Source organism: Heterodontus francisci, chromosome 7 (assembly GCF_036365525.1).
Source record: "Heterodontus francisci isolate sHetFra1 chromosome 7, sHetFra1.hap1, whole genome shotgun sequence".
Lineage (NCBI taxonomy): Eukaryota > Metazoa > Chordata > Chondrichthyes > Heterodontiformes > Heterodontidae > Heterodontus > Heterodontus francisci.
In genome coordinates this window covers 129,479,849-129,506,745 of record NC_090377.1, presented here as the reverse complement: position 1 = coordinate 129,506,745, position 26,897 = coordinate 129,479,849, and the positions used below count along the sequence as shown (strand labels likewise).

General features: G+C 47.2%; 1 protein-coding gene across 3 annotated transcripts in view; it reads right to left on the bottom strand.

The window, feature by feature from the left end:
* The window catches only part of LOC137372320 (receptor tyrosine-protein kinase erbB-4-like), a 1,059,900-nt gene that overhangs the window by 339,240 nt on the left and 693,763 nt on the right, over positions 1-26,897 (bottom strand). For all 3 annotated transcript variants that reach the window (XM_068036154.1, XM_068036155.1, XM_068036157.1), the window contains exon 15: positions 24,471-24,625. In XM_068036154.1, the coding sequence (XP_067892255.1) occupies positions 24,471-24,625 (155 nt within the window). The remainder of the gene's footprint in view (positions 1-24,470; positions 24,626-26,897) is intronic.

Genomic DNA, 26,897 nt, shown 5'->3' with positions numbered 1-26,897 from the left:
AGACTGGGAATGTTTGTGTTCCTGTCTCCATGTGGTGAGACTGGGGGTGTTTGTGTTCCAGTCTCCATGTAGTGAAACTGGGAATGTTTGTGTTCCTGTCTCCAAGAAGTGAGACTGGGAATGTTTGTGTTCCTGTCTCCAAGTAGTGAGACTGGGAATGTTTGTGTTCCAGTCTCCATGCAGTGAGACTGGGAATGTTTGTGTTCCTGTCTCTATGTGGTGAGACTGCAGGTGTTTGTGTTCCAGTCTCCATGTAGTAAAACTGGGAATGTTTGTGTTCCAGTCTCCATGTAGTGAGACTGGGGGTGTTTGTGTTCCAGTCTCCAAGTTGTGAGACTGGGAATGTTTGTGTTCCTGTCTCCAAGTAGTGAGACTGGGAATGTTTGTGTTCCAGTCTCCAAATAGTGAGACTGGGAATGTTTGTGTTCCAGTCTCCATGTGGTGAGACTGGGAATGTTGGTGTTCCTGTCTCCAAGTAGCGAGACTGGGAATGTTTGTGTTCCAGTCTCCATGTAGTGAGACTGGGAATGTTTGTGTTCCTGTCTCCAAGTAGCGAGACTGGGAATGTTTGTGTTCCTGTCTCCAAGTAGTGAGACTGGGAATGTTTGTGTTCCAGTCTCCATGTAGTGAGACTGGGAATGTTTGTGTTCCTGTCTCCATGTGGTGAGACTGCAGGTGTTTGTGTTCTAGTCTCCATGTATTAAAACTGGGAATGTTTGTGTTCCAGTCTCCATGCAGTGAGACTGGGAATGTTTGTGTTCCAGTCTCCATGTATTAAAACTGGGAATGTTAGTGTTCCTGTCTCCATGCAGTGAGACTGGGAATGTTTGTGTTCCAGTCTCCATGCAGTTAGACTGGGAATGTTTGTGTTCCTGTCTCCAAGTAGTGACACTGGGAATGTTTGTGTTCCAGTCTCCATATAGCTAGAATGGGAGTGTTAGTGTTCCAGTCTCCAAATAGTGAGACTGGGGGTGTTTGTGTTCCAGTCTCCATGTAGTGAGACTGGGAATGTTTGTGTTCCTATCTCCAAGTAGTGAGACTGGGAATGTTTGTGTTCCAGTCTCCATGTAGTGAGACTGGGAATGTTTGTGTTCCAGTCTCCAAAAAGTGAGACTGGGGGTGTTTGTGTTCCAGTCTCCATGTAGTGAGACTGGGAATGTTTGTGTTCCTGTCTCCAAGTAGTGAGACTGGGAATGTTTGTGTTCCAGTCTCCATGTAGTGAGACTGGGAATGTTTGTGTTCCTGTCTCCAAGTAGTGAGACTGGGGGTGTTTGTGTTCCAGTCTCCATGTAGTGAGACTGGGAATGTTTGTGTTCCAGTCTCCAAAAAGTGAGACTGGGGGTGTTTGTGTTCCAGTCTCCATGTGGTGAGACTGGGAATGTTTGTGTTCCAGACTCCATGTCGTGACACTGGGAGTGTTTGTGTTCCTGTCTCCAAGTAGTGAGACTGGGAATGTTTGTGTTCGAGTCTCCATGTAGTGAGACTGGGAATGTTTGTATTCCTGTCTCCATGTGGTGAGACTGGGAATGTTTTCGTTCCTGTCTCCAAGTAGTGAGACTTGGGGTGTTTGTGTTCCAGTCTCCATGTCGTGAGACAGGGAACGTTTGTGTTCCAGTCTCCATGTAGTGAAACTGGGAATGTTTGTGTTCCAGTCTCCATGCAGTGAGACTGGGAATGTTTGTGTTCCAGTCTCCATGTTGTGAAACTGGGAATGTTTGTGTTCCAGTCTCCATGGAGTGAGACAGGGAACGTTTGTGTTCCTGTCAACAGGTAGTGAGACTGGGAATGTTTGTGTTCCAGACTCCATGTCGTGACACTGGGAATGTTTGTGTTCCAGACTCCATGTCGTGACTCTGGGAATGTTTGTGTTCCAGACTCCATGTCGTGACACTGGGAGTGTTTGTGTTCCAGTCTCCATGCAGTGAGACTGGGAATGTTTGTGTTCCAGTCTCCAAATAGTGAGACTGGGGGTGTTTGTGTTCCAGTCTCCATGTAGTGAGACTGGGAATGTTTGTGTTCCTGTCTCCAAGTAGTGAGACTGGGAATGTTGGTGTTCCTGTCTCCAAGTAGTGAGACTGGGAATGTTGCTCTTCCTGTCTCCAAGTCGTGAGACTGGGAATGTTTGTGTTCCAGTCTCCATGTGGTGAGATTGGGAATGTTTGTGTTCCTGTCTCCATGTGGTCAGACTGGGGGTGTTTGTGTTCCAGTCTCCATGTAGTGAGACTGGGAATGTTTGTGTTCCTGTCTCCAAGAAGTGAGACTGGGAATGTTTGTGTTCCTGTCTCCAAGTAGTGAGACTGGGAATGTTTGTGTTCCTGTCTCCATGTAGTGAGACTGGGAACGTTTGTGTTCCTGTCTCTATGTGGTGAGACTGCAGGTGTTTGTGTTCCAGTCTCCATGTAGTAAAACTGGGAATGTTTGTGTTCCAGTCTCCATGTAGTGAGACTGGGGGTGTTTGTGTTCCAGTCTCCCTGTCGTGAGACAGGGAACGTTTCTGATCCAGTCTCCATGTAGAGAGACTGGGAGTGTTTGTGTTCCAGTCTTCAAGTAGTGAGACTGGGAATGTTTGTGTTCCTGTCTCCAAGTAGTGAGACTGGGAATGTTTGTGTTCCTGTCTCCATGTGGTGAGACTGGGGGTGTTTGTGTTCCAGTCTCCATGTAGTGAAACTGGGAATGTTTGTGTTCCTGTCTCCAAGAAGTGAGACTGGGAATGTTTGTGTTCCTGTCTCCAAGTAGTGAGACTGGGAATGTTTGTGTTCCTGTCTCTATGTGGTGAGACTGCAGCTGTTTGTGTTCCAGTCTCCATGTAGTAAAACTGGGAATGTTTGTGTTCCAGTCTCCATGTAGTGAGACTGGGGGTGTTTGTGTTCCAGTCTCCCTGTCGTGAGACAGGGAACGTTTCTGATCCAGACTCCATGTAGAGAGACTGGGAGTGTTTGTGTTCCAGTCTCCAAGTAGTGAGACTGGGAATGTTTGTGTTCCTGTCTCCAAGTAGTGAGACTGGGAATGTTTGTGTTCCAGTCTCCAAATAGTGAGACTGGGAATGTTTGTGTTCCAGTCTCCATGTGGTGAGACTGGGAATGTTGGTGTTCCTCTCTCCAAGTAGCGAGACTGGGAATGTTTGTGTTCCAGTCTCCATGTAGTGAGACTGGGAATGTTTGTGTTCCTGTCTCCAAGTAGCGAGACTGGGAATGTTTGTGTTCCAGTCTCCATGTAGTGAGACTGGGAATGTTTGTGTTCCTGTCTCCATGTGGTGAGACTGCAGGTGTTTGTGTTCCAGTCTCCATGTATTAAAACTGGGAATGTTTGTGTTCCAGTCTCCATGTCGTGAGACAGGGAAAGTTTCTGATCCAGTCTCCATGTAGCTAGACTGGGAATGTTTGTGTTCCAGTCTCCATGTATTAAAACTGGGAATGTTTGTGTTCCTGTCTCCATGCAGTGAGACTGGGAATGTTTGTGTTCCAGTCTCCATGTAGTGAGACTGGGAATGTTTGTGTTCCTGTCTCCAGGTCGTGACACTGGGAATGTTTGTGTTCCAGTCTCCATGTAGCTAGAATGGGAGTGTTAGTGTTCCAGTCTCCAAATAGTGAGACTGGGGGTGTTTGTGTTCCTATCTCCAAGTAGTGAGACTGGGAATGTTTGTGTTCCAGTCTCCAAATAGTGAGACTGGGGGTGTTTGTGTTCCAGTCTCCATGTCGTGAGACAGGGAACGTTTGTGTTCCAGTCTCCATGTAGTGAAACTGGGAATGTTTGTGTTCCAGTCTCCATGTCGTGAGACAGGGAACGTTTGTGTTCCAGTCTCCATGTAGTGTAACTGGGAATGTTTGTGTTCCAGTCTCCAAATAGTGAGACTGGGGGTGTTTGTGTTCCAGTCTCCATGTAGTGAGACTGGGAATGTTTGTGTTCCTGTCTCCAAGTAGTGAGACTGGGAATGTTGGTGTTCCTGTCTCCAAGTAGTGAGACTGGGAATGTTGCTGTTCCTGTCTCCAAGTAGTGAGACTGGGAATGTTTGTGTTCCAGTCTCCATGTGGTGAGATTGGGAATGTTTGTGTTCCTGTCTCCATGTGGTCAGACTGGGGGTGTTTGTGTTCCAGTCTCCATGTAGTGAGACTGGGAATGTTTGTGTTCCTGTCTCCAAGAAGTGAGACTGGGAATGTTTGTGTTCCTGTCTCCAAGTAGTGAGACTGGGAATGTTTGTGTTCCTGTCTCCATGTAGTGAGACTGGGAACGTTTGTGTTCCTGTCTCTATGTGGTGAGACTGCAGGTGTTTGTGTTCCAGTCTCCATGTAGTAAAACTGGGAATGTTTGTGTTCCAGTCTCCATGTAGTGAGACTGGGGGTGTTTGTGTTCCAGTCTCCCTGTCGTGAGACAGGGAACGTTTCTGATCCAGTCTCCATGTAGAGAGACTGGGAGTGTTTGTGTTCCAGTCTCCAAGTAGTGAGACTGGGAATGTTTGTGTTCCTGTCTCCAAGTAGTGAGACTGGGAATGTTTGTGTTCCTGTCTCCATGTGGTGAGACTGGGGGTGTTTGTGTTCCAGTCTCCATGAAGTGAGACTGGGAATGTTTGTATTACTGTCTCCAAGTAGTGAGACTGGGAATGTTTGTGTTCCTGTCTCCAAGTAGTGAGACTGGGAATGTTTGTGTTCGAGTCTCCATGTAGTGAGACTGGGAATGTTTGTGTTCCTGTCTCCATGTGGTGAGACTGGGAATGTTTTTGTTCCTGTCTCCAAGTAGTGAGACTGGGAATGTTTGTGTTCCTGTCTCCATGTAGTGAGACTGGGAATGTTTGTGTTCCAGTCTCCAAACAGTGAGACTGGGGGTGTTTGTGTTCCAGTCTCCATGTCGTGAGACAGGGAACGTTTGTGTTCCAGTCTCCATGTAGTGAAACTGGGAATGTTTGTGTTCCAGTCTCCATGTAGTGAGACAGGGAACGTTTGTGTTCCAGTCTCCATGTAGTGAAACTGGGAATGTTTGTGTTCCTGTCTCCATGTGGTGAGACTGGGAATGTTTGTGTTCCAGTCTCCATGTTGTGAAACTGGGAATGTTTGTGTTCCAGTCTCCATGGAGTGAGACTGGGAATGTTTGTGTTCCTGTCAACAGGTAGTGAGACTGGGAATGTTTGTGTTACTGTCTCCAAGTAGTGAGACTGGGAATGTTTGTGTTCGAGTCTCCATGTAGTGAGACTGGGAATGTTTGTGTTCCTGTCTCCATGTGGTGAGACTGGGAATGTTTTTGTTCCTGTCTCCAAGTAGTGAGACTGGGAATGTTTGTGTTCCTGTCTCCATGTAGTGAGACTGGGAATGTTTGTGTTCCAGTCTCCAAATAGTGAGACTGGGGGTGTTTGTGTTCCAGTCTCCATGTCGTGAGACAGGGAACGTTTGTGTTCCAGTCTCCATGTAGTGAAACTGGGAATGTTTGTGTTCCAGTCTCCATGTAGTGAGACAGGGAACGTTTGTGTTCCAGTCTCCATGTAGTGAAACTGGGAATGTTTGTGTTCCTGTCTCCATGTGGTGAGACTGGGAATGTTTGTGTTCCAGTCTCCATGTTGTGAAACTGGGAATGTTTGTGTTCCAGTCTCCATGGAGTGAGACAGGGAACGTTTGTGTTCCTGTCAACAGGTAGTGAGACTGGGAATGTTTGTGTTCCAGACTCCATGTCGTGACACTGGGAATGTTTGTGTTCCAGACTCCATGTCGTGACACTGGGAATGTTTGTGTTCCAGTCTCCATGTCGTGACACTGGGAGTGTTTGTGTTCCAGTCTCCATGTAGAGAGACTGGGAATGTTTGTGTTCCAGTCTCCAAATAGTGAGACTGGGGGTGTTTGTGTTCCAGTCTCCATGTCGTGAGACAGGGAACGTTTGTGTTCCAGTCTCCATGTAGTGAAACTGGGAATGTTTGTGTTCCAGTCTCCATGTAGTGAGACAGGGAACGTTTGTGTTCCAGTCTCCATGTAGTGAAACTGGGAATGTTTGTGTTCCAGTCTCCATGCAGTGAGACTGCGAATGTTTGTGTTCCAGTCTCCATGCAGTGAGACTGGGAATGTTTGTGTTCCAGTCTCCATGTTGTGAAACTGGGAATGTTTGTGTTCCAGTCTCCATGGAGTGAGACAGGGAACGTTTGTGTTCCTGTCAACAGGTAGTGAGACTGGGAATGTTTGTGTTCCAGACTCCATGTCGTGACACTGGGAATGTTTGTGTTCCAGACTCCATGTCGTGACACTGGAAATGTTTGTGTTCCAGTCTCCATGTCGTGACACTGGGAGTGTTTGTGTTCCAGTCTCCATGTAGAGAGAGTGGGAATGTTTGTGTTCCAGTCTCCAAATAGTGAGACTGGGGCTGTTTCTGTTCCAGTCTCCATGTGGTGAGACTGGGAATGTTTGTGTTCCTGTCTCCAAGTAGTGAGACTGGGAATGTTTGTGTTCCAGTCTCCATGTAGTGAGACTGGGAATGTTTGTGTTCCAGTCTCCAAATAGTGAGACTGGGGGTGTTTGTGTTCCAGTCTCCATGTCGTGAGACTGGGAATGTTTGTGTTCCTGTCTCCAAGTAGTGAGACTGGGAATGTTGGTGTTCCTGTCTCCAAGTATTGAGACTGGGAATGTTTGTGTTCCAGTCTCCATGTAGTGAGATTGGGAATGTTTGTGTTCCTGTCTCCATGTGGTCAGACTGGGGGTGTTTGTGTTCCAGTCTCCATGTAGTGAGACTGGGAATGTTTGTGTTCCTGTCTCCAAGAAGTGAGACTGGGAATGTTTGTGTTCCTGTCTCCAAGTAGTGAGACTGGGAATGTTTGTGTTCCAGTCTCCATGTAGTAAAACTGGGAATGTTTGTGTTCCAGTCTCCATGTAGTGAGACTGGGGGTGTTTGTGTTCCAGTCTCCATGTAGTAAAACTGGGAATGTTTGTGTTCCAGTCTCCATGTAGTGAGACTGGGGGTGTTTGTGTTCCAGTCTCCCTGTCGTGAGACAGGAAACGTTTCTGATCCAGTCTCCATGTTGAGAGACTGGGAGTGTTTGTGTTCCAGTCTCCATGTAGTAAAACTGGGAATGTTTGTGTTCCAGTCTCCATGTAGTAAAACTGGGAATGTTTGTGTTCCAGTCTCCATGTAGTGAGACTGGGGGTGTTTGTGTTCCAGTCTCCCTGTCGTGAGACAGGAAATGTTTCTGATCCAGTCTCCATGTTGAGAGACTGGGAGTGTTTGTGTTCCAGTCTCCAAGTAGTGAGACTGGGAATGTTTGTGTTCCTGTCTCCAAGTAGTGAGACTGGGAATGTTTGTGTTCCTGTCGCCAAGTAGTGAGACTGGGAATGTTGGTGTTCCTGTCTCCAAGTAGCGAGACTGGGAATGTTTGTGTTCCTGTCTCCAAGTAGTGAGACTGGGAATGTTGGTGTTCCTGTCTCCAAGTAGTGAGACTGGGAATGTTTGTGTTCCTGTCTCCAAGTAGTGAGACTGGGAATGTTGGTGTTCCTGTCTCCAAGTAGCGAGACTGGGAATGTTTGTGTTCCAGTCTCCATGTAGTGAGACTGGGAATGTTTGTGTTCCTGTCTCCATGTAGTCAGACTGGGAATGTTTGTGTTCCAGTTTCCATGTAGTGAGACTGGAAATATTTGTGTTCCAGTCTCCATGTAGTGAGACAGGGAACATTTCTGATCCAGTCTCCATGTAGTGAGACTGGGAGTGTTTGTGTTCCAGTCTCCATGTCGCTAGAATGGGAGTGTTTGTGTTCCAGTCTCCATGTGGTGAGACTGCGGGTGTTTGTGTTCCAGTCTCCATGTAGTGAGACTGGGAATGTTTGTGTTCCTGTCTCCAAGTAGTGAGACTGGGAATGTTTGTGTTCCAGTCTCCATGTAGTGAGACTGGGAATGTTTGTGTTCCTGTCTCCAAGTAGTGAGACTGGGAATGTTTGTGTCTGGCTCCAAGTGGTGAGACTGGGAATGTTTGTGTTCCTGTCTCCAAGTAGTAAGACTGGGAATGTTTGTGTGCCTGTCTCCAAGTAGTGAGACTGGGAATGTTTGTGTTCCTGTCGCCAAGTAGTGAGACTGGGAATGTTGGTGTTCCTGTCTCCAAGTAGCGAGACTGGGAATGTTTGTGTTCCTGTCTCCAAGTAGTGAGACTGGGAATGTTGGTGTTCCTGTCTCCAAGTAGTGAGACTGGGAATGTTTGTGTTCCTGTCTCCAAGTAGTGAGACTGGGAATGTTGGTGTTCCTGTCTCCAAGTAGCGAGACTGGGAATGTTTGTGTTCCAGTCTCCATGTAGTGAGACTGGGAATGTTTGTGTTCCTGTCTCCATGTGGTGAGACTGCAGGTGTTTGTGTTCCAGTCTCCATGTAGTAAAACTGGGAATGTTTGTGATCCAGTCTCCATGTCGTGAGACTGGGAATGTTTGTGTTCCTGTCTCCAAGTAGTGAGACTGGGAATGTTTGTGTTCCTGTCTCCAAGTAGTGAGACTGGGAATGTTTGTGATCCAGTCTCCATGTAGTCAGACTGGGAATGTTTGTGTTCCAGTTTCCATGTAGTGAGACTGGAAATATTTGTGTTCCAGTCTCCATGTAGTGAGACAGGGAACATTTCTGATCCAGTCTCCATGTAGTGAGACTGGGAGTGTTTGTGTTCCAGTCTCCATGTCGCTAGAATGGGAGTGTTTGTGTTCCAGTCTCCATGTGGTGAGACTGCGGGTGTTTGTGTTCCAGTCTCCATGTAGTGAGACTGGGAATGTTTGTGTTCCTGTCTCCAAGTAGTGAGACTGGGAATGTTTGTGTTCCAGTCTCCAAGTAGTGAGACTGGGAATGTTTGTGTTCCAGTCTCCATGTAGTGAGACTGGGAATGTTTGTGTTCCTGTCTCCAAGTAGTGAGACTGGGAATGCTTGTGTCTGGCTCCAAGTGGTGAGACTGGGAATGTTTGTGTTCCTGTCTCCAAGTAGTAAGACTGGGAATGTTTGTGTTCCTGTCTCCATGTTGTGAGACTGGGAATGTTGGTGTTCCTGTCTCCATGTGGTGAGACTGCAGGTGTTTGTGTTCCAGTCTCCATGTAGTAAAACTGGGAATGTTTGTGTTCCAGTCTCCATGTAGTGATACTGGGGGTCTTTGTGTTCCTGTCTCCATGTAGTGAGACTGGGAATGTTTGTGTTCCTGTCTCCATGTGGTGAGACTGCAGGTGTTTGTGTTCCAGTCTCCATGTAGTAAAACTGGGAATGTTTGTGTTCCAGTCTCCATGTAGTGAGACTGGGAGTGTTTGTGTTCCAGTCTCCATGTAGCTAGAATGGGAGTGTTAGTGTTCCAGTCTCCAAATAGTGAGAATGGGGGTGTTTGTGTTCCACTCTCCATGTCGTGAGACTGGGAATGTTTGTGTTCCTGTCTCCAAGTAGCGAGACTGGGAATGTTTGTGTTCCAGTCTCCATGTAGTGAGACTGGGAATGTTTGTGTTCCAGTCTCCAAAAAGTGAGACTGGGGGTGTTTGTCTTCCAGTCTCCATGTAGTGAGACTGGAAATGTTTGTGTTCCTGGCTCCATGTAGTGAGACTGGGAGTGTTTGTGTTCCAGTTCCATGTCGTGAGACTGGGAGTGTTTGTGCTCCAGTATTGATGCTTTGAAACTGGGAGTGTTGGTGTTCCAGCTTCCAGTTAGTGAGACTGGGAGTGTTTGTGTTCCAGTCTGCATCTAGTGAGACTGGGAGTGCTTGTGCTCCAGTCTCCATGTAGCTAGACTGAGAGTGTTTGTATTCCAGTCTCCATGTAGCCAGACTGGGAATGTTTGTGTTCCAGCCTCCATGTAGTGAGACAGGGAGTATTTGTGTTCCAGTCTCCATGCAGTGAGTCTGGGAGTGTTTGTGTTCCTGTCTCCATGTCGTGAGCCTGGGAGTTTTTGTGTTCCAGTTCCATGCAGTGAGACTTGGAGTGTTTCTGTTCCAGTCTGCATCTAGTGAGCCTGGGAGTGTTTGTACTCCAGTCTCCGTGTAGTGAGACTGGGAATGTTTGTGTTCCAGTATCCGTGTGGTGAGACTGGGAATGTTTGTGTTCCAGTCTCCATGTAGTGAGACTGGGAATGTTTGTGTTCCAGTCTCGATGCTTTGAGACTGGGAGTGTTTGTATTCCAGTCTCCAGGTAGCTAGACTGGGAATGGTTGTGTTCCAGTCTGCATCTAGTGAGACTGGGATTGTTTGTGCTCCAGTCTCCATGTAGCTAGACTGAGAATGTTTGTATTCCAGTCTCCATGTAGCGAGACTGGGAATGTTTGTGTTCCAGTCTCCATGTAGTGAGACTGGGAATGTTTGTGTTCCAGTCTCCGTGTAGTGAGACTGGGAATGTTTGTGTTCCAGTATCCGTGTAGTGAGACTGGGAATGTTTGTGTTCCAGTCTCCATACTTTGAGACTGGGAGTGTTTGTGTTGCAGCCTCCTTGTTTTGAGACTGGGAGTGTTTGTGTTGCAGCCTCCTTGTTTTGAGACAGGGAGTGTTTTTGCTCCAGTCTCCATGCGTAGAGACTGGGAATGTTTGTGTTTCAATCTCCATGTAATGCGACAGGGAATGTTTGTGTTCCAGTCTCATGTAGTGCGACTGGGAGCGTTTGTGTTCCTGTATCCATGTAGTGAGACTGGGAATGTTTGTGTTCCAGTCTCGATGCTTTGAGACTGAGAATTTTTGTATTCCAGTCTCCATGTAGTGCAACTGGGAGTGTTTGTGTTCCAGTTCCATGTAGTGAGACTGGGAGTGCTTGTGCTCCAGTCTCGATGCTTTGAGACTGGGAGTGTTTGTGTTCCTGTCTCCATGTCGTGAGCCTGGGAGTGTTTGTGTTCCTGTCTCCATGTCGTGAGACTGGGAGTGTTTGTGTTCCAGTCTCCATGTAGTGAGACTGGGAGTGTTTGTATTCCAGTCTCCATGTAGTGCAACTGGGAGTGTTTGTATTCCAGTTCCATGTAGTGAGACTGGGAGTGTTTGTGCTCCAGTCTCAATGCTTTGAGACTGAGAGTATTTGTGCTCCAGTCTCGATGCTTTGAGACTGGGAGTGTTTGTGTTCCTGTCTCCGTGTCGTGAGCCTGGGAGTTTTTGTGTTCCAGTTCCATATCGTGAGACTGGGAGTGTTTGTATTCCAGTCTCCATGTAGTGCAACTGGGAGTGTTTGTGCTCCAGTCTCGATGCTTTGAGACTGGGAGTGTTTGTGTTCCTGTCTCCATGTCGTGAGCCTGGGAGTGTTTGTGTTCCAGTTCCATGTCGTGAGACTGGGAGTGTTTGTGTTCCAGTCTCCGTGTCGTGAGCCTGGGAGTTTTTGTGTTCCAGTTCCATATCGTGATTTTGGGAGTGTTTGTGTTCCAGTCTCCATGTAGTGCAACTGGGAGTGTTTGTGTTCCAGTTCCATGTAGTGAGACTGGGAGTGCTTGTGCTCCAGTCTCGATGCTTTGAGACTGGGAGTGTTTGTGTTCCTGTCTCCATGTCGTGAGCCTGGGAGTGTTTGTGTTCCTGTCTCCATGTCGTGAGCCTGGGAGTGTTTGTGTTCCTGTCTCCATGTCGTGAGACTGGGAGTGCTTCTGTTCCAGTCTGCATCTAGTGAGATTGCGAGTGTTTGTGCTCCAGTCTCGATGCTTTGAGACTGGGAGTGTTTGTGTTCCTGTCTCCATGTCGTGAGCCTGGGAGTGCTTCTGTTCCAGTCTGCATCTAGTGAGATTGCGAGTGTTTGTGCTCCAGTCTCGATGCTTTGTGACTGGGAGTGTTTGTGTTCCTGTCTCCATGTCGTGAGCCTGGGAGTGTTTGTGTTCCAGTTCCATGTCGTGAGACTGGGAGTGTTTGTGTTCCAGTCTCCATGTAGTGAGACTGGGAGTGTTTGTATTCCAGTCTCCATGCAGTGCAACTGGGAGTGTTTGTGTTCCAGTTCCATGTAGTGAGACTGGGAGTATTTGTGCTCCAGTCTCGATGCTTTGAGACTGGGAGTGTTTGTGTTCCTGTCTCCGTGTCGTGAGCCTGGGAGTTTTTGTGTTCCAGTTCCATATCGTGAGACTGGGAGTGTTTGTATTCCAGTCTCCATGTAGTGCAACTGGGAGTGTTTGTGCTCCAGTCTCGATGCAGTGAGACTGGGAGTGTTTGTGTTCCAGTTCCATGTAGTGAGACTGGGAGTGTTTGTGTTCCAGTCTCCATGTAGTGCAACTGGGAGTGTTTGTGTTCCAGTTCCATGTAGTGAGACTGGGAGTGTTTGTGCTCCAGTCTCGATGCTGTGAGACTGAGAGTGTTTGTGTTCCTGTCTCCATGTCATGAGCCTGGGAGTGTTTGTGTTGCAGTCTGCATCTAGTGAGACTGGGAGTGTTTGTGCTCCAGTCTCCATGTAGCTCGACTGGGAGTGGTGTAATCCAGTCTCCATGTAGTGAGACTGGGAGTGTTTGTGTTCCAGTTCCATGTCGTGAGACTGGGAGTGTTTGTGTTCCAGTCTCCATGTAGTGCAACTGGGAGTGTTTGTGTTCCAGTTCCATGTAGTGAGACTGGGAGTGTTTGTGTTCCAGTTCCATGTCGTGAGACTGGGAGTGTTTGTGTTCCAGTCTCCATGTAGTGAGACTGGGAGTGTTTGTATTCCAGTCTCCATGTAGTGCAACTGGGAGTGTTTGTGTTCCAGTTCCATGTAGTGAGACTGGGAGTATTTGTGCTCCAGTCTCGATGCTTTGAGACTGGGAGTGTTTGTGTTCCTGTCTCCGTGTCGTGAGCCTGGGAGTTTTTGTGTTCCAGTTCCATATCGTGAGACTGGGAGTGTTTGTATTCCAGTCTCCATGTAGTGCAACTGGGAGTGTTTGTGCTCCAGTCTCGATGCAGTGAGACTGGGAGTGTTTGTGTTCCAGTTCCATGTAGTGAGACTGGGAGTGTTTGTGTTCCAGTCTCCATGTAGTGCAACTGGGAGTGTTTGTGTTCCAGTTCCATGTAGTGAGACTGGGAGTGTTTGTGCTCCAGTCTCGATGCTGTGAGACTGAGAGTGTTTGTGTTCCTGTCTCCATGTCATGAGCCTGGGAGTGTTTGTGTTGCAGTCTGCATCTAGTGAGACTGGGAGTGTTTGTGCTCCAGTCTCCATGTAGCTCGACTGGGAGTGGTGTAATCCAGTCTCCATGTAGTGAGACTGGGAGTGTTTGTGTTCCGGTCTGCATCTAGTGAGACTGGGAGTGTTTGTGCTCCAGTCTCCATGTAGCTCGACTGGGAGTGGTGTAATCCAGTCTCCATGTAGTGAGACTGGGAGTGTTTGTGTTCCGGTTTGCATCTCGTGAGACTGGGAATGTTTGTGTTCCAGTCTCGATGCTTTGAGACTGGAAATGATTGTGTTCCAGTCACGATGCTTTGAGACTGGGAGTGTTTGTGTTCCTGTTCCATGTAGTGAGACTGGGAGTGTTTGTGCTCCAGTCTCGAAGCTTTGAGACTGGCAGTGTTTGTGTTCCTGTCTCCATGTAGTGAGACTGGGAATGTTTGTGTTCCAGTTCCATGTAGTGAGACTGGGAGTGTTAGTGCTCCAGTCTCCATGTCGTGAGACTGGGAGTGTTTGTGTTCCTGTCTCCATGTAGTGAGCCTGGGAGTGTGTGTGTTCAATTCTGCATCCAGTGAGACTGGCAGTGTTTGTGTTCCGGCCTCCATACGGTATGAGTGGGAGTGTTTGTGCTCCAATCTCCATGTAGACATACTGGGAGTGTTTGTGTTCCTGTATCCATGTCGTGAGCCTGGGAATGTTTGTGTTCCAGTCACGATGCTTTGAGACTGGGATTGTTTGTCTTCCAGTCTCCATGTAGTGAGACTGGGAACGTTTGTGTTCCACTTCCATGTAGTGGGACTGGGAGTTTTTGTGCTCCAGTCTCGATGCTGTGAGACTGGGAGTGTTTGTGCTGCAGTCTCCATGTAGCTAGACTGGGAATGTTTGTATTCCAGTCTCCATGTCGTGAGACTGGGAGTGTTTTTGCTTCAGTCTCTATGTAGTGAGACTGGAATGTTTGTGTTCCAGTCTCCATGTGGCGAGACTGGGAGTGTTTGTGTTCCTGTCTCCATATCGTAAGAGTGGGAGTGTTTCTGCTCCAGTTTCCATGTGGACAGACTGGGAGTGTTTGTGTTCCAGTCTCCACGTAGTGCGACTCGAAGTGTTTGTGTTTCTGTATCCATGAAGTGAGACTGGGAATGTTTGTGTTCCAGTCTCGATGCTTTGATACTCGGAGTGTTTTTGTTCCTGTCTCCATGTGGTGAGACTGGGAGTGTTTGTGTTCCAGTTCCATATAGTGAGACTGGCAGTGTTTGTGCTCCATTCTCGATGCTTTGAGACTGGCAGTGTTTGTGTTGCAGTCTCCATGTTTTGAGACCGGGAGAGTTTGTGTTCCTGTCTCCATCTTGTGCGACTGGGAATGTTTGTGTTCCAGTTCCATGTAGTGAGACTGGGAGTGTTAGTGCTCCAGTCTCCATGCTTTGAGACTGGGAGTGTTTGTCTTCCAGTCTCCATGTAGCGAGACTGGGTGTGTTTGTGTTCCAGTCTCCATGTATTGAGACTGGGAATGTTTGTTTTCCAGCCTCCATGTAGTGAGACTGGGAATGTTTGTGTTCCAGTCTCCTTGTCGCGAGACTGGGAGTGTTTGTGTTCTAGTCTCCATGTAGTGAGACAGGGAATCTTTGTGTTCCAGTGTCCATGTATTGAGACTGGGAGTGTTTGTTTTCCAGCCTCCATGTAGTGAGACTGGGAATGTTTGTGTTCCAGTCTCCATGTAGCGAGTCTGGGAGTGTTTGTGTTCTCGTCTCCATGTAGTGAGACAGGGAATGTTTGTGTTCCAGTCTCCATGTATTGAGACTGGGAGTGTTTGTGTTCCGTTTCTATGGAGTGAGACTGGGAGTGTTTGTGTTCCATTTCCATGGATTGACACTGGGAGTGTTTGTGTTCCAGTCTCCCGCTGGTATGACTGGGAGTGTTTGTGCTCCAATTACACTGTAGTGACACTGGGAGTGTTTGTGTTCCGTTTCTATGGAGTGAGACTGGGAGTGCTTGTGTTCCATTTCCATGGATTGACACTGGGAGTGTTTGTGTTCCATTTCCATGGATTGACACTGGGAGTGTTTGTGTTCCAGTCTCCCTATGGTGTGACTGGGAGTGTTTGTGCTCCAATTACCCTGTCGTGAGACTGGGAGTGTTTGTGTTCCGTTTCTATGGAGTGAGACTGGGAGTGTTTGTGTTCCAGTTCCATGGATTGACACTGGGAGTGTTTGTGCTCCAATTACCCTGTCGTGAGACTGGGAGTGTTTGTGTTCCGTTTCTATGGAGTGAGACTGGGAGTGTTTGTGCTCCAGTTACCCTGTAGTGAGACTGGGAGTGTTTGTGTTCCATTTCCATGGATTGACACGGAGTGTTTGTGTTCCAGTCTCCCTGTGGTGTGACTGGGAGTGTTTGTCTTCCATTTTGCATGGAGTGAGACTGGGAGTGTTTGTGTTCCAAGAACAACTGAAGCACAGAGGCAGCAGAGAGATGAAGAATCTGCAGAATGGTGCTTTTAGGTCTAAATGATAAACAGCAGAAGAACTGCAATGAGTAATGCAATATGTGAGACAACAGTTCTGGGTCGTCGCACCAAGTCTGCAGTGTGGTCTGAGACACCGACACAGAGGGGTTGAGTTGATATCATTAACTGAGGCCTTTACTAACAATTCAACCCTGAGATGTGATTCTGCCTTAATTCGTAGTCCAGAATATGTGTTATTTATCCTGAGTAGAATTATAGCAGTGGATTCCTTTATTACCCATTCCATTGCTCATTAATTTTTGTAATTAAGTCAGTAGTAATGTTGGTGTTCGACCCACTGAGGGCTATCACAGCCTCTGTAAACTGGATAGCATCTGAGTGCAAAGAAACACACAAAACAGAACACAAAGAAAAGCAAGGAAATGGGTTCTGGTTGATTTGTTTCATGAAAAGTAGGAGGGTGCCTCATTCTTCCATACTTGACTTTCTGCCAGTGACATTACGTATCTGGGAGACTTGTGGTGTCGGAGAATGTGATTTTTTTCTATGCTGCTCACATGCTTGCATGTTAAAAACAGGAGAAGCTGGAAATACGTGGCAAAAACAGCGGAAATGGACATTTACAGCAAACGTTTGTTGGCAGTAAGGGATCAATGGCGAGATAATTAAATCTGCACTCTCCTGTTTAAGGGTGTAATTCTTATACTGGTACCAGTTTCGTAGTGGATGTTATGGTATATGTAGAGTGCATATTCCTTCTGAATGGCTTTTTACCAAATCACATTTGAAGTTTGAGAGTCCAATAGACAGACAGGTCCTTAACATAAAGAGTTTTGTCAAACTCTAGACAGAGTTTATATATAATATAAAGGTTGATATGGGTATATATATGGTCTGCCGATATAAGTGATGGTGTGGTTACGTAATCTTAAAAATGACTATACACCATTAAAGGGTTAACTGCTTCATGTTTTGTGGAGTTATTAAACAGGCTCGTTAACCCTCCCCCCCTCGCCCATCCCCCCATTTTACTGTTTCCTAGAGCTGTACCAAAAGTGTGTTTTAACACTTGCACAGGAGGCCATCCAATGAAGCAGCAGAATCCTTAACGTGAACTGTCGTCTGTGAACTACAATAATGAGCTAGTTAAACAGCTGAAATCCTACTGGGAACCTTTAGGCAGCAGATTAACTGAGCAACGTTCCTAAAGAATAAAGCATTGCAGACAGAGGTTTATCAGCCACTGGACGTGCTACTGATAAGGAATCAGGGGCACGAAGGACACGTTTCCTCTCAGAAGCACCTGGGATATGGGAGGAAGTCAGTGATAAGAGTAAATGTTGTGTTCTAGAACTAGAGGAATTCGCAAGATGTTAGAAAAACATGTATATCAAACCTTAAGAATTCGACCAAGCTCTGCCAACATCACTGTTCATTACAGGTACATGTGACAAGTAGACAAGCCAACGTTTTAGCTTCCCATTGTTGGACTATGCCAAGCAGTAAAATGAGATTACCCAGTGCAGAAATTGCATAATAGAACCAGGGATGGAATTCTTTGTCTGAATGGGGAGACTTATCATGTATAGCATAGTTATAATTAGGAAATAGATACAGCAAAGGAGCATAGCAATCATCCGTAAAGGCTTGTCACACAGGAGGATTTGTAGTATGATAGTTTGCCTCTGGTCTCTATATGCTTTCAATGTCTCTCTAACATTCTTCTGCATTGAAAGGCAAGGTGGGCCTTAGTCGCTGCTGGCCTCAGCAGGAGCTGGCTTCAATCATTGTCCCCTTTCAAGGAGGCCACCCTGAGATTCATACTACTGGAGATTATCTAACATGGTGAAGTCAGAGGCTTCCTCACAAGCTCAGAGCTCATCACAAGTTTCTTGTCATGGAATATTGACCTGCTAAGTGACGGATATGCAGAAACACTCTCAAATTGAGGCGCGTGTATTGAGAGTAGTGCTGGAAGTTGCCTATTTGAGGACAATCGTGCTCAGTTCTTTTTTTTTGGTAATGGAACAACAGAGAACAGGACAGGGAGCGACTCCAAGCCTGCACCTCACAGCATCCCGTGGCACAAATCACCATCACCTAAAGATGTAGATGGTGAGGCTGGGAAGGAAGCGCAGGAGCTTCATTGTGCCAGAATGAAGAGGACCAAGTGGTGTTGACTGCTTCAAGTATCGTTCCCCCTCGCTGAAGAGCCAGCAGGCCTCGCTCTTTGCCAAGGAGGCCTCCAAGATCATCTTCCGGTCCAGAGTCCGCTCCATCGAGCAGGATGAGACGTGCTCGCGTTACTTCTTCCAAAAGGTACACAGAGAGAGCTCTGTTATCAGCAGTCTGAAGGAAGAAGATGGCTCGGTAACGTCTTCGCAGTCCGACATACTAAGGATCAGCAAATCCTTTTATGCTGGGCTGTATGACGCGAAGCCCACAGACAGCAGAGCCTCCCAGTCCTTCCTGTCATCTATCACAGAGGTCTTAGATGACAGCAGGAGGGAGAGACTGGACAAGCCGCTAACTCTGGACGAGCTGACAAAGGCCGTCGAGTCTTTCGAGACGAGTAAAACTCCCGGGAGCGACAGCTTACCGGTCGAGTTGTACTCGGCCCTGTGGGACTGGGTCGGCCCAGACCTGCTGGAAGTATACGAGAGTATGCTCCTGGCCGGCAGCATGTCAGAATCCATGAGAAAAGGCATCATCACCCTCATTTACAAGCAGAAGGGGGAGAGGGCAGAAATCAGAAATTGGCAGCCCATCTCACTGCTTAATGTTGATTACAAGATTCTGTCCAAAGTCATAGCCAGTCGAGTCAAGTCTGCTCTGGAGTTGGTGATTCACCCCGATCAGACCTGTACTGTACCCGGCAGGAAGATCTCTGATAGTCTCGCGCTACTCAGGGATACGATCGCCTACGTACGGGACAGGAGGGTGGACACCTGCCTCATCAGCCTGGACCAGGAGAAGGCTTTTGACAGGATATCGCACACCTACATGATGGACATGCTTTCCAAAATGGGGTTTGGGGAGGGAATCTGCAATTGGATCCAACTGCTCTACACAAACATCAGTAGCGCAGTCTCAATCAACGGGTGGGAATCTGAAAGTTTCCCGATCAAATCTGGAGTCAGACAGGGCTGCCCTCTGTCCCCGGTCTTGTTTGTTTGCTGTATTGAACCCTTTGCTGAGTCTATTAGGAAGGATGCGAGCATAAGAGGGGTGACAATCCCAGGCAGCGGAGGCACTCAGGTCAAAACCTCCCTGTACATGGATGACGTCACCGTTTTCTGCTCGGATCCGCTGTCTGTGCGCAGACTGATGAGCATCTGCGACCAGTTCGAACTGGCCTCGGGAGCCAAAGTTAACCACGGCAAGAGCGAGGCCATGTTCTTTGGCAACTGGGCTGACCGATCCTTTGTCCCCTTCACCGTCAGGTCAGACTACCTGAAGGTGCTGGGGATATGGTTCGGAAGGGCCGGGGCGTGCACCAAAACATGGGAGGAGCGAGTAGCCAAGGTACGACAAAAGTTGGGCATGTGGGGGCAGCGATCTCTCTCCATTGTGGGTAAGAACCTGGTCATCAGGTGCGAGGCGCTCACGTTGTTGCTCTACATGGCGCAGGTCTGGCCCATACCCCACTCCTGCGCCGTGGCAGTCACCCGAGCCATTTTCCGCTTCGTCTGGGGATCTAAAATGGACCGGGTCCGGAGGGACACGATGTTCAAATCTCTGGACAAGGGCGGGAAAAATGTACCCAACGTGGCCCTCATCCTGATGACCACCTTCGTGTGCGGCTGCATCAAGCTGTGTGTAGATCCCCAGTACGCAAACTCCAAGTGTCACTACGTGCTGAGGTTCTATCTGTCCCCGCTGTTGCGAAGGATGGGCCTGGTCACATTGCCGCGGAACGCTCCGTGCAGTTGGGCGGTGCCGTACCACCTATCCTTCGTGGAGCGGTTTCTGCGGGAAAACACCTTTGACCACCGGTCCATCAGGCAGTGGTCTGCACGGAATGTCCTCAAGGCCCTACGGGAAAAGGAAACGGTGGATCATGTCGGATGGTTCCCCGAGCAGACCGTCAAAGTCATTTGGCGGAATGCCTCATCACCAGAACTTTCAAACAAGCACCAAGACGTAGCTTGGCTGGTGGTGAGAAGGGCCCTCCCCGTCAGATCCTTCATGCACACCCGAAGTCTCGCCCCCTCCGCACAGTGCCCCCGCGTTGGCTGTGGTGGGGAAGAGACGGTCGCCCACCTCCTCCTGGAATGTGCCTTTGCAAAGCAGGTGTGGAAAGAGATGCAGTGGTTTTTGTCAAGGTTCATCCCAAGCAGCTCTGTAACACAGGAGTCTGTGCTCTACGGGCTGTTCCCAGGGACGCACACCGAGACAAACATCAACTGCTGCTGGAGGACTATCAATTCGGTGACAGACGCCCTTTGGTCGGCCCGAAACTTGCTGGTCTTCCAGCGCAAAGAGTTGTCCACCACCGAATGTTGCAGACTGGCACATTCCAAGGGCCAGGACTACGTGCTGAGGGACGCACTAAAGCTTGGGGCAGCCGCAGCAAAGGCTCAATGGGGAAAGACCACAGTGTAAGGTTCCCCCACCAAGCTGGACTGAGGGGCTGGATCAATGGGAAACCCCTCGAACTGTATCGTTAATATTCTCAATTGCTGTAAATGTAAAACTGTAATTGACGTGACAATTGTGAAACGGAAGGGTTGGGAAGAAACTCATGACAGTATTGAAGGAAACTGATCTCCCTTGCAATGTTTGTATTTTTTGGTGCTGTTTGGAAACTGTTTGGCAATGTAATTTTTACAGATTTTTATGAATAAAGTATATTTTGGAAATAAAAAAATAAAAAAATCGTTCCCCCTCGCTCTTGCTTCATTTGAAGATTGAGGCCTCCCAGGCTCTACAGACAGATGAAGATTGCTGACTGACTTATATTATTAATATGGGTCACCAAGATCTGGTGAAGAGTCTGGAACCTGATCCATGCAGTTATAGATTATCTACCATGGAGAACATGGCAACTGTGGTGTCTGCCACACAGTCCTGAGTGGTGCAGGTCACAGGGACAGGATCTCTCTTGCATGCAGACAGCTTGGGTTCAAATCTTATAGATATTCTCTTGGATGCCTTTAACATGCTCGGAGGTTGTGTAAGACACAACCTTGAGACAGAGGTTCACAGACCTTATAATTGCCCAATATTCCATCCGTGGGCATGTTGTGCGAAAGCCCAGCAGTGACAGTATTGCCTGCGGTTGTCATAAGCCTGGCACTCAAGGCAAAACAACAGTGGGGCCAGGCATCACTGAAATGGTGATGGTGGAGGTGCCTAAAAAGCAGAGAGGGCCAGCCAGTCACCATAATAATACTAGATGTGGTTAATGAGATGCAGAGCCTTTGCAATGCACACCGCTGTGGGGGACTGGGATCACCACAGTACCAGGAAGCTGGAACCCCACAGTGAGTCAATACATATACTCCTTCCTCAAGAGCATCACTTGGAAACTAGTTGGAAACAAAGCAGTACTGTGATACATTATGCTGACATCAAACATGGGTTCAAATAAGCGCACTGTGCTTAATTTGATCATTGTCCTGTATATTTATTTGTCATTGGTTAGAATGAAGCAGGAGCCCAGCATAAGATGAAATTCGCTGGACATCTGAGGAACTGCAAAGTGTAGGAGAAGGTGGTTTGAGGTTGGTTACTTTCCAGAGGTAGATTGCAGCTGAAAGAATGGACCTGGTTATGGCAGTCATTTGAAGACAGCCTGATTAAGTATCTGGTTTGTCATACCTCCTGACTGTATTGCTGCCTCTGCAGCAAATTCCTTCCGGCACTTTCAACCCTCTTTCTTTACCATGGCGTTGCCACTTCATTCTTTGATCTTCACACTGAGGCCTAATGCAGGCTAAAGGGCTGCAGCATGCAGCAGATGGTGTTCAATTGTTCAATGATAAGGAGTCCCCGATCCTTCAAACCACCGATTGATAATTCTGCTTGTAGCACCAATTTTTGTTACACCTGTACTCTGCAAGGGTGTCACGAGGCATAGGTGCAGGGACTAGTCTTCATCTCCAGGGAAGCATCTTTCTTTTCTTCATTCCTCTTTGATTATGCGGCATGGATCATGGTGTGCATCAACAGCTTGTGGGGAAGCAGGACATTGGTTTGTTTGATTCTGTGCTGGACACTGAGAGAACAACTACAATTTGGACCTTGAGAGAATAAAAAAAGCCTTTTCACTCATGTAGGTATAGTCTTGTGTACAGGGGTCCCAGTGGCAACAGGGCGCAGTTGGTGCCCATCTGTGTTCTGGAAAAGCCAAGCAGTCATGTGGAACTGTCCTTTCCTCTCTCATTGCCACTGTTGGTCCATGGTGAAAGTTATGCAGTCGGTGACCCTTCTGATGTCCTTGATATGCCTGGGGGTTGACACTGCCGATGTTGCCTGCACCGGTCTGGAAGGAGCCAGATGTGTAACAAAACTGACAATCGTGGCAGCCACTGGGAGTTTGTTTGGTAGATCTTGTCCCCGGGTCTTCCTGAAGGGGATGATGCAGCTCTGTCCCCCCCTCCTTGCTAAGCATCAGCCTCATTCAGCACATCTCTTCCATCAGGCCCAGACTGCAATGCTGGGAATGGTAGACTGGGGGCTGAAACTGGGTTTCATCAGTAGTGCAGAACAGGCTCATTGTGAATCAGGCAGCTCGTTCTACAGTGGGCCTAATTTTCTTTTACATGAAGGATCATTTTCAGCCACTGACCATGTACTGTACCAGCAGGGATCTGCTGGCTCTCCTGTACCAAGTGCATTGCTAGTGGAGCTTGAGTGTACAGCAGCTCAATTGCAGTAAGAGCTGGACAACAGACTGCAGCCTGCACAGCTACGCTGCTCTCGTAGGCGTCTAAGAGAAACTTTCTTTACCAACAGTAATAAACACAATCCCCTGTCGCCCTGGGCCTGTGAGGACCCCTCTCACCCCAGGCCTGCAAGGACCCCTTTCACCCATCCACTGAAGGAGAGGCTCTTAAACTGAACGACAGCTGATCAGCTCTGATATTTTCCTTGTGTCCTGTTCCCTTCCTTACAGCACATTAACAACAAAGGTCACGCCTGTTTGGGTACTGCGAAGAGGTCAATCTCTGTTATCACACTGTGCACTGCTTGTGCTACTTCTGTGCATACATTCCAATTTTTTTTTTTTTTATTGTTTTATTTGGCAGTTTTCTCTCTGTTGTCCTGCCTTTTGCTGGGCATATCTTCATGGATACTGACTCTTGACCTGAGGTGTCTATCCTTCCTATAGAGACAGCTATTCTACCACAGGAGGCAGTGCCACCCAGCCCAGTCCTGTCCGGCTATGAGCAAGAGTCACCGGATAGCGGTCAGGAGCACGAGCCTGAGCTTTTACTTTTTATTTATTTAGAGATACAGCACTGAAACAGGCCCTTCGGCCCACCGAGTCTGTGCCGACCAACAGCCACCCATTTATACTAACCCTACAGTAATTCCATATTCCCTACCACCGACCTAAACTAGGGGCAATTTACAATGGCCAATTTACCTATCAACCTGCAAGTCTTCGGCTGTGGGAGGAAACCGGAGCACCTGGCGAAAACCCACGCGGTCACAGGGAGAACTTGCAAACTCCGCACAGGCAGTATCCAGAATCGAACCCGGGTCCCTGGAGCTGTGAGGCTGCGGTGCTAACCACTGTGCTGCCCTGCCGCCCTGAGCTTTTTTCTAAATCTCTTGTCTGTTCCAGGAGCACCGAGGCCACTTGTGGGGTCCCAGTTGCAGACTGGCCTGAGCTGGGCTAACTCAGTACCAGAGCAGCAATCGAATCTGGGCCTGCGAAGTCTACCAGTTTCAGTTGATGGGTTCGTCTCATCCGTTTGGAATGGTTCAGCTTGCCAGGGGCTTTTTCCCACCAGGGTGCTGTCTCTTTGAAAGAGCTATTTGATTCGTCCCACTCCCTCCTGCCCCTTCCCCATAGTCCTTCCAAGTATATATCCAATTACCCTTTGAAAGTTACTATTGAATCTGCTTCCACCACCTTTTCGGGCCAAGCATTCCAGATCATAACACCTCGCACTGTAAATAATCCTTGCTTTTCCGCTGTGAAGTGCAGTAGGCAGGAATGCTGGAATGGATACAGCGCTGAAGAATACAAATTCAATCACGTTCCCTGAGCAAATCCATGTTCTTAATCATTGGACAGCAACATTGGCGGTACAAAAACCCACAGTATTCTTCCCTTTCAATGGCTACATTTAGATTTTAATCATAACCAGAGACAATATTTTACTTCAATTATCACTTAATAAAACAAAAATAGCGTATTGGTGTAACCCTGGTTATGAAACATTGAGAAGAAGCATAAATCTGTTTTGATCCCATTGGCACAATGACATTCTCTGTCATTTCCCAAGTGTCTCAGTTGTAATTAGATTCACCAAGAGAAAGGACTATTTCTCGATGCTTGACATTAACGGGTAAGATTAGCAACACGTTTAATTATTTATTGATTTAATTTTACTAATACAGGACAGGCAGCTGCTCCAGTATCCCTGCTCAATGATGAGAATCTCACACATTATTTCCGTTCACACAAAAAATGGGTTTCCTAATATAGCAAAGGCCACTTTGAATATTTCTGGTTGTAAATGTTTCAAATGCAGTGGTTAAAAGGGGAGAGAATAATCCACCGCTGAAATGATTTTCCCAAGTGGCGTTAAAATAGAAATGTACAGAATTTACAACACGGAAATTCAGTCGAACAGGTCTGTGCTGGTATTTACACTCCACACAAGCCTCCTTCATCTAGCCATATCAGCACATCTGTCTATCCCTTTCTCCCTCATGTACTTGTCCAGCATCCCCTTAAAGGCATCAAACCTCAGCAGCTAATTTCCTGCCAATGCAGTTTTTGCTTCTCGTGCATTGCTTAGTACAGTCATGAGAATCACACAGGAGCTGTGACTGCTCAGTGCCCTGCGACACTTACCCCTGGGTGCAGTTGGCGTGGCAAGGGTGGCACTCATGATTGGAGTCGGCGTACTTGAAGATGAAGCCCCTGGCACCGTGAAGTCCATCGGGACAGTTCTCCACGCAGTTGGGCCCGTCCTTGTAGTGGGAGCACTTGGTACAATGGTCGGGGCCCTGGCAAGCCAGAAGCAAACAGACACCTTACATCTCTTGCCGGAACTGACAAGCACCATTCTGATTTTAAAAGTGAACAAAACAAAGCTACGAGATGCTTATTTACATAGGTTTTCCTGTACTTCACCCCTCCCCTGTTCCGCACAGAAAGTGTCTGTGGATCTCGCTAACAAAAGGGGTGGAAGATGACCACAAAAAATACTTCAAAATGTGGCATGTGCACAAATAGCCTATTTTTCAAAACTAACACTTTCCGCTCGTGGATCCTTAAGACTCCCACCAGGAGGAGGATCTCCTGATAGCTCTGTGAACTGTGGCCGGGGGAGGGTTTCTCTCTCTGGTCAGACATATTCCTAGAGGTTTCATCCTATCACTTCCCACCTCCAACTGCCTCACCCATTCAAACAGCCTTTTTCTTTATCTTTCTCCCAATGCTTTTATAACTAACGAATGAAATAGGGGCACATTTTTTTAATGCTCCTGTGATTTTTCGCCCAGGTATCGCTGACAGCCGCATCCTGGAAATTAATCCTGATATCCTGGAGAATCCAGGACCTCCTGGAGGATTGGCAGCCTGAAGCCAGGAGGCGGCAGATCTGTGCTTGCTGTGCCACACGACAACTCATCAGCATTTATATAGCGCCTTTCAACATAGTAAAACATCCCATGTTGCTTCACAGGAACGTTATCAAAATCTATTGCTTTACATTTCAGAAACAAACAGTGGCTCATCCTTTAGAAACTCAGATAATGACTTTCAGATTATTAACGCAGTTCTGAATTGTGGTAACTGTGGGACATTGCAGTTTCGGCATCGCAAATCGATTTATATGCCTCTCTGACCAGCCACTGTCTGAAATGTTAACCGTGTTAGCATCTTCTCCATCTAATTTACTAATTCACTACAATCTCCCCCCACCCCACGAACATAATGAAACATTATTTACCCCATCAAAATTTCATTAAAAGAATAATTTTGTTACATCAGGAGCCATCTTTAATGATAGTAATTGGATTTCAATGTCAAACATTTCATTATGGATGCAATTGCATTATAACAATACTTGCTACACTGCAAAAAATTGTGACACTTTGGCCTCGGGAGGTGCTATTTTTGAGTTTGTTGGGCGAGAGAAACGGCATCAATTTGCAAGCAAAGGTTTCACACCCAGCAACGCTGGCCTCAGTAGATAAACCCTCAGGCGAAGAAGATAAACAAATGGGCGTGCTGTAAATTGGGTAATTTTCACAGGAGCAGTGACAGATTTCCGCAGCTTCCACTCAAGTAGTGCTGCTGTCTTGCTGTTCACAATACTGACAGAAACCTTCACATTTGCTGCAGTCCTTGTGACAGAAAGCGAAGGCGTGAAATCAGCAAAGTCACAGTCCCTGCAAAAATTACCCTAGCTGCTAGATTGTACCTGGGAGTAAAGTGACACAGTGACTGATCCTCAGCATTGCCACAGCAAATTCTTCCTAATATCTTGTGAAAATAAAATGATCACTAACACCAGCTTTCAGTGGAATCTCGACTACACTAGATGGGATTCCCGTGGATGGATTATCAAGAGGCCCCAAACGTCTTTATTAATTTCTCTCTCATTTAAAACGGAGAATCTTTTTCTCATCAATTATGGCTGCTCGCCCCACCCAGAGTCCTGACACCCCACACCCAAAGCCCTTTGTTCTCCCACCCTTGAATCCTTGCCTGAAATTAATTTCCTATTTCATTGGAGCTGTTAACCCATTGAAAATAAATGGAAACCTATTGACCCACAGTGTAATTAATCCTGCAAAATTCTACCTTTTTTAAATGACTTTTTTTGTAAGTACTGTGTTCATTCAATAAAATAACATCCCAATATATTACAAGAAGGAAGAGGCAAAGAGAAGCACACCAATAAATATGCACATGGTTAATATAATTTACCCACATATATGTGGGAGATATCCAATCATACATTAACTAGATTTGGGTCTTGATTGTGTCCAATTAAAGGCCACCAGCTTATGAAGCATAAACCTGCTGTGCATCTTCACGCCTCATTAACTCTTTAGGCTATATGGGTAAGATCAAGAGGTTTTCTACTGCTTAATATCTGCAAAAATAACAGTCTAGAAAATTACAACACGCAATATGCTAAAAGCAATAAAGAATACAATACCAAACTCCATTCGTGCTATACAGCGGTCAGAAGAGACTAATCAAAGCAGCATTGTCAGTCTCTCAGTAGTTTTTTTTTTAAGTTTAATATAGTAGAGTCAGAGGATA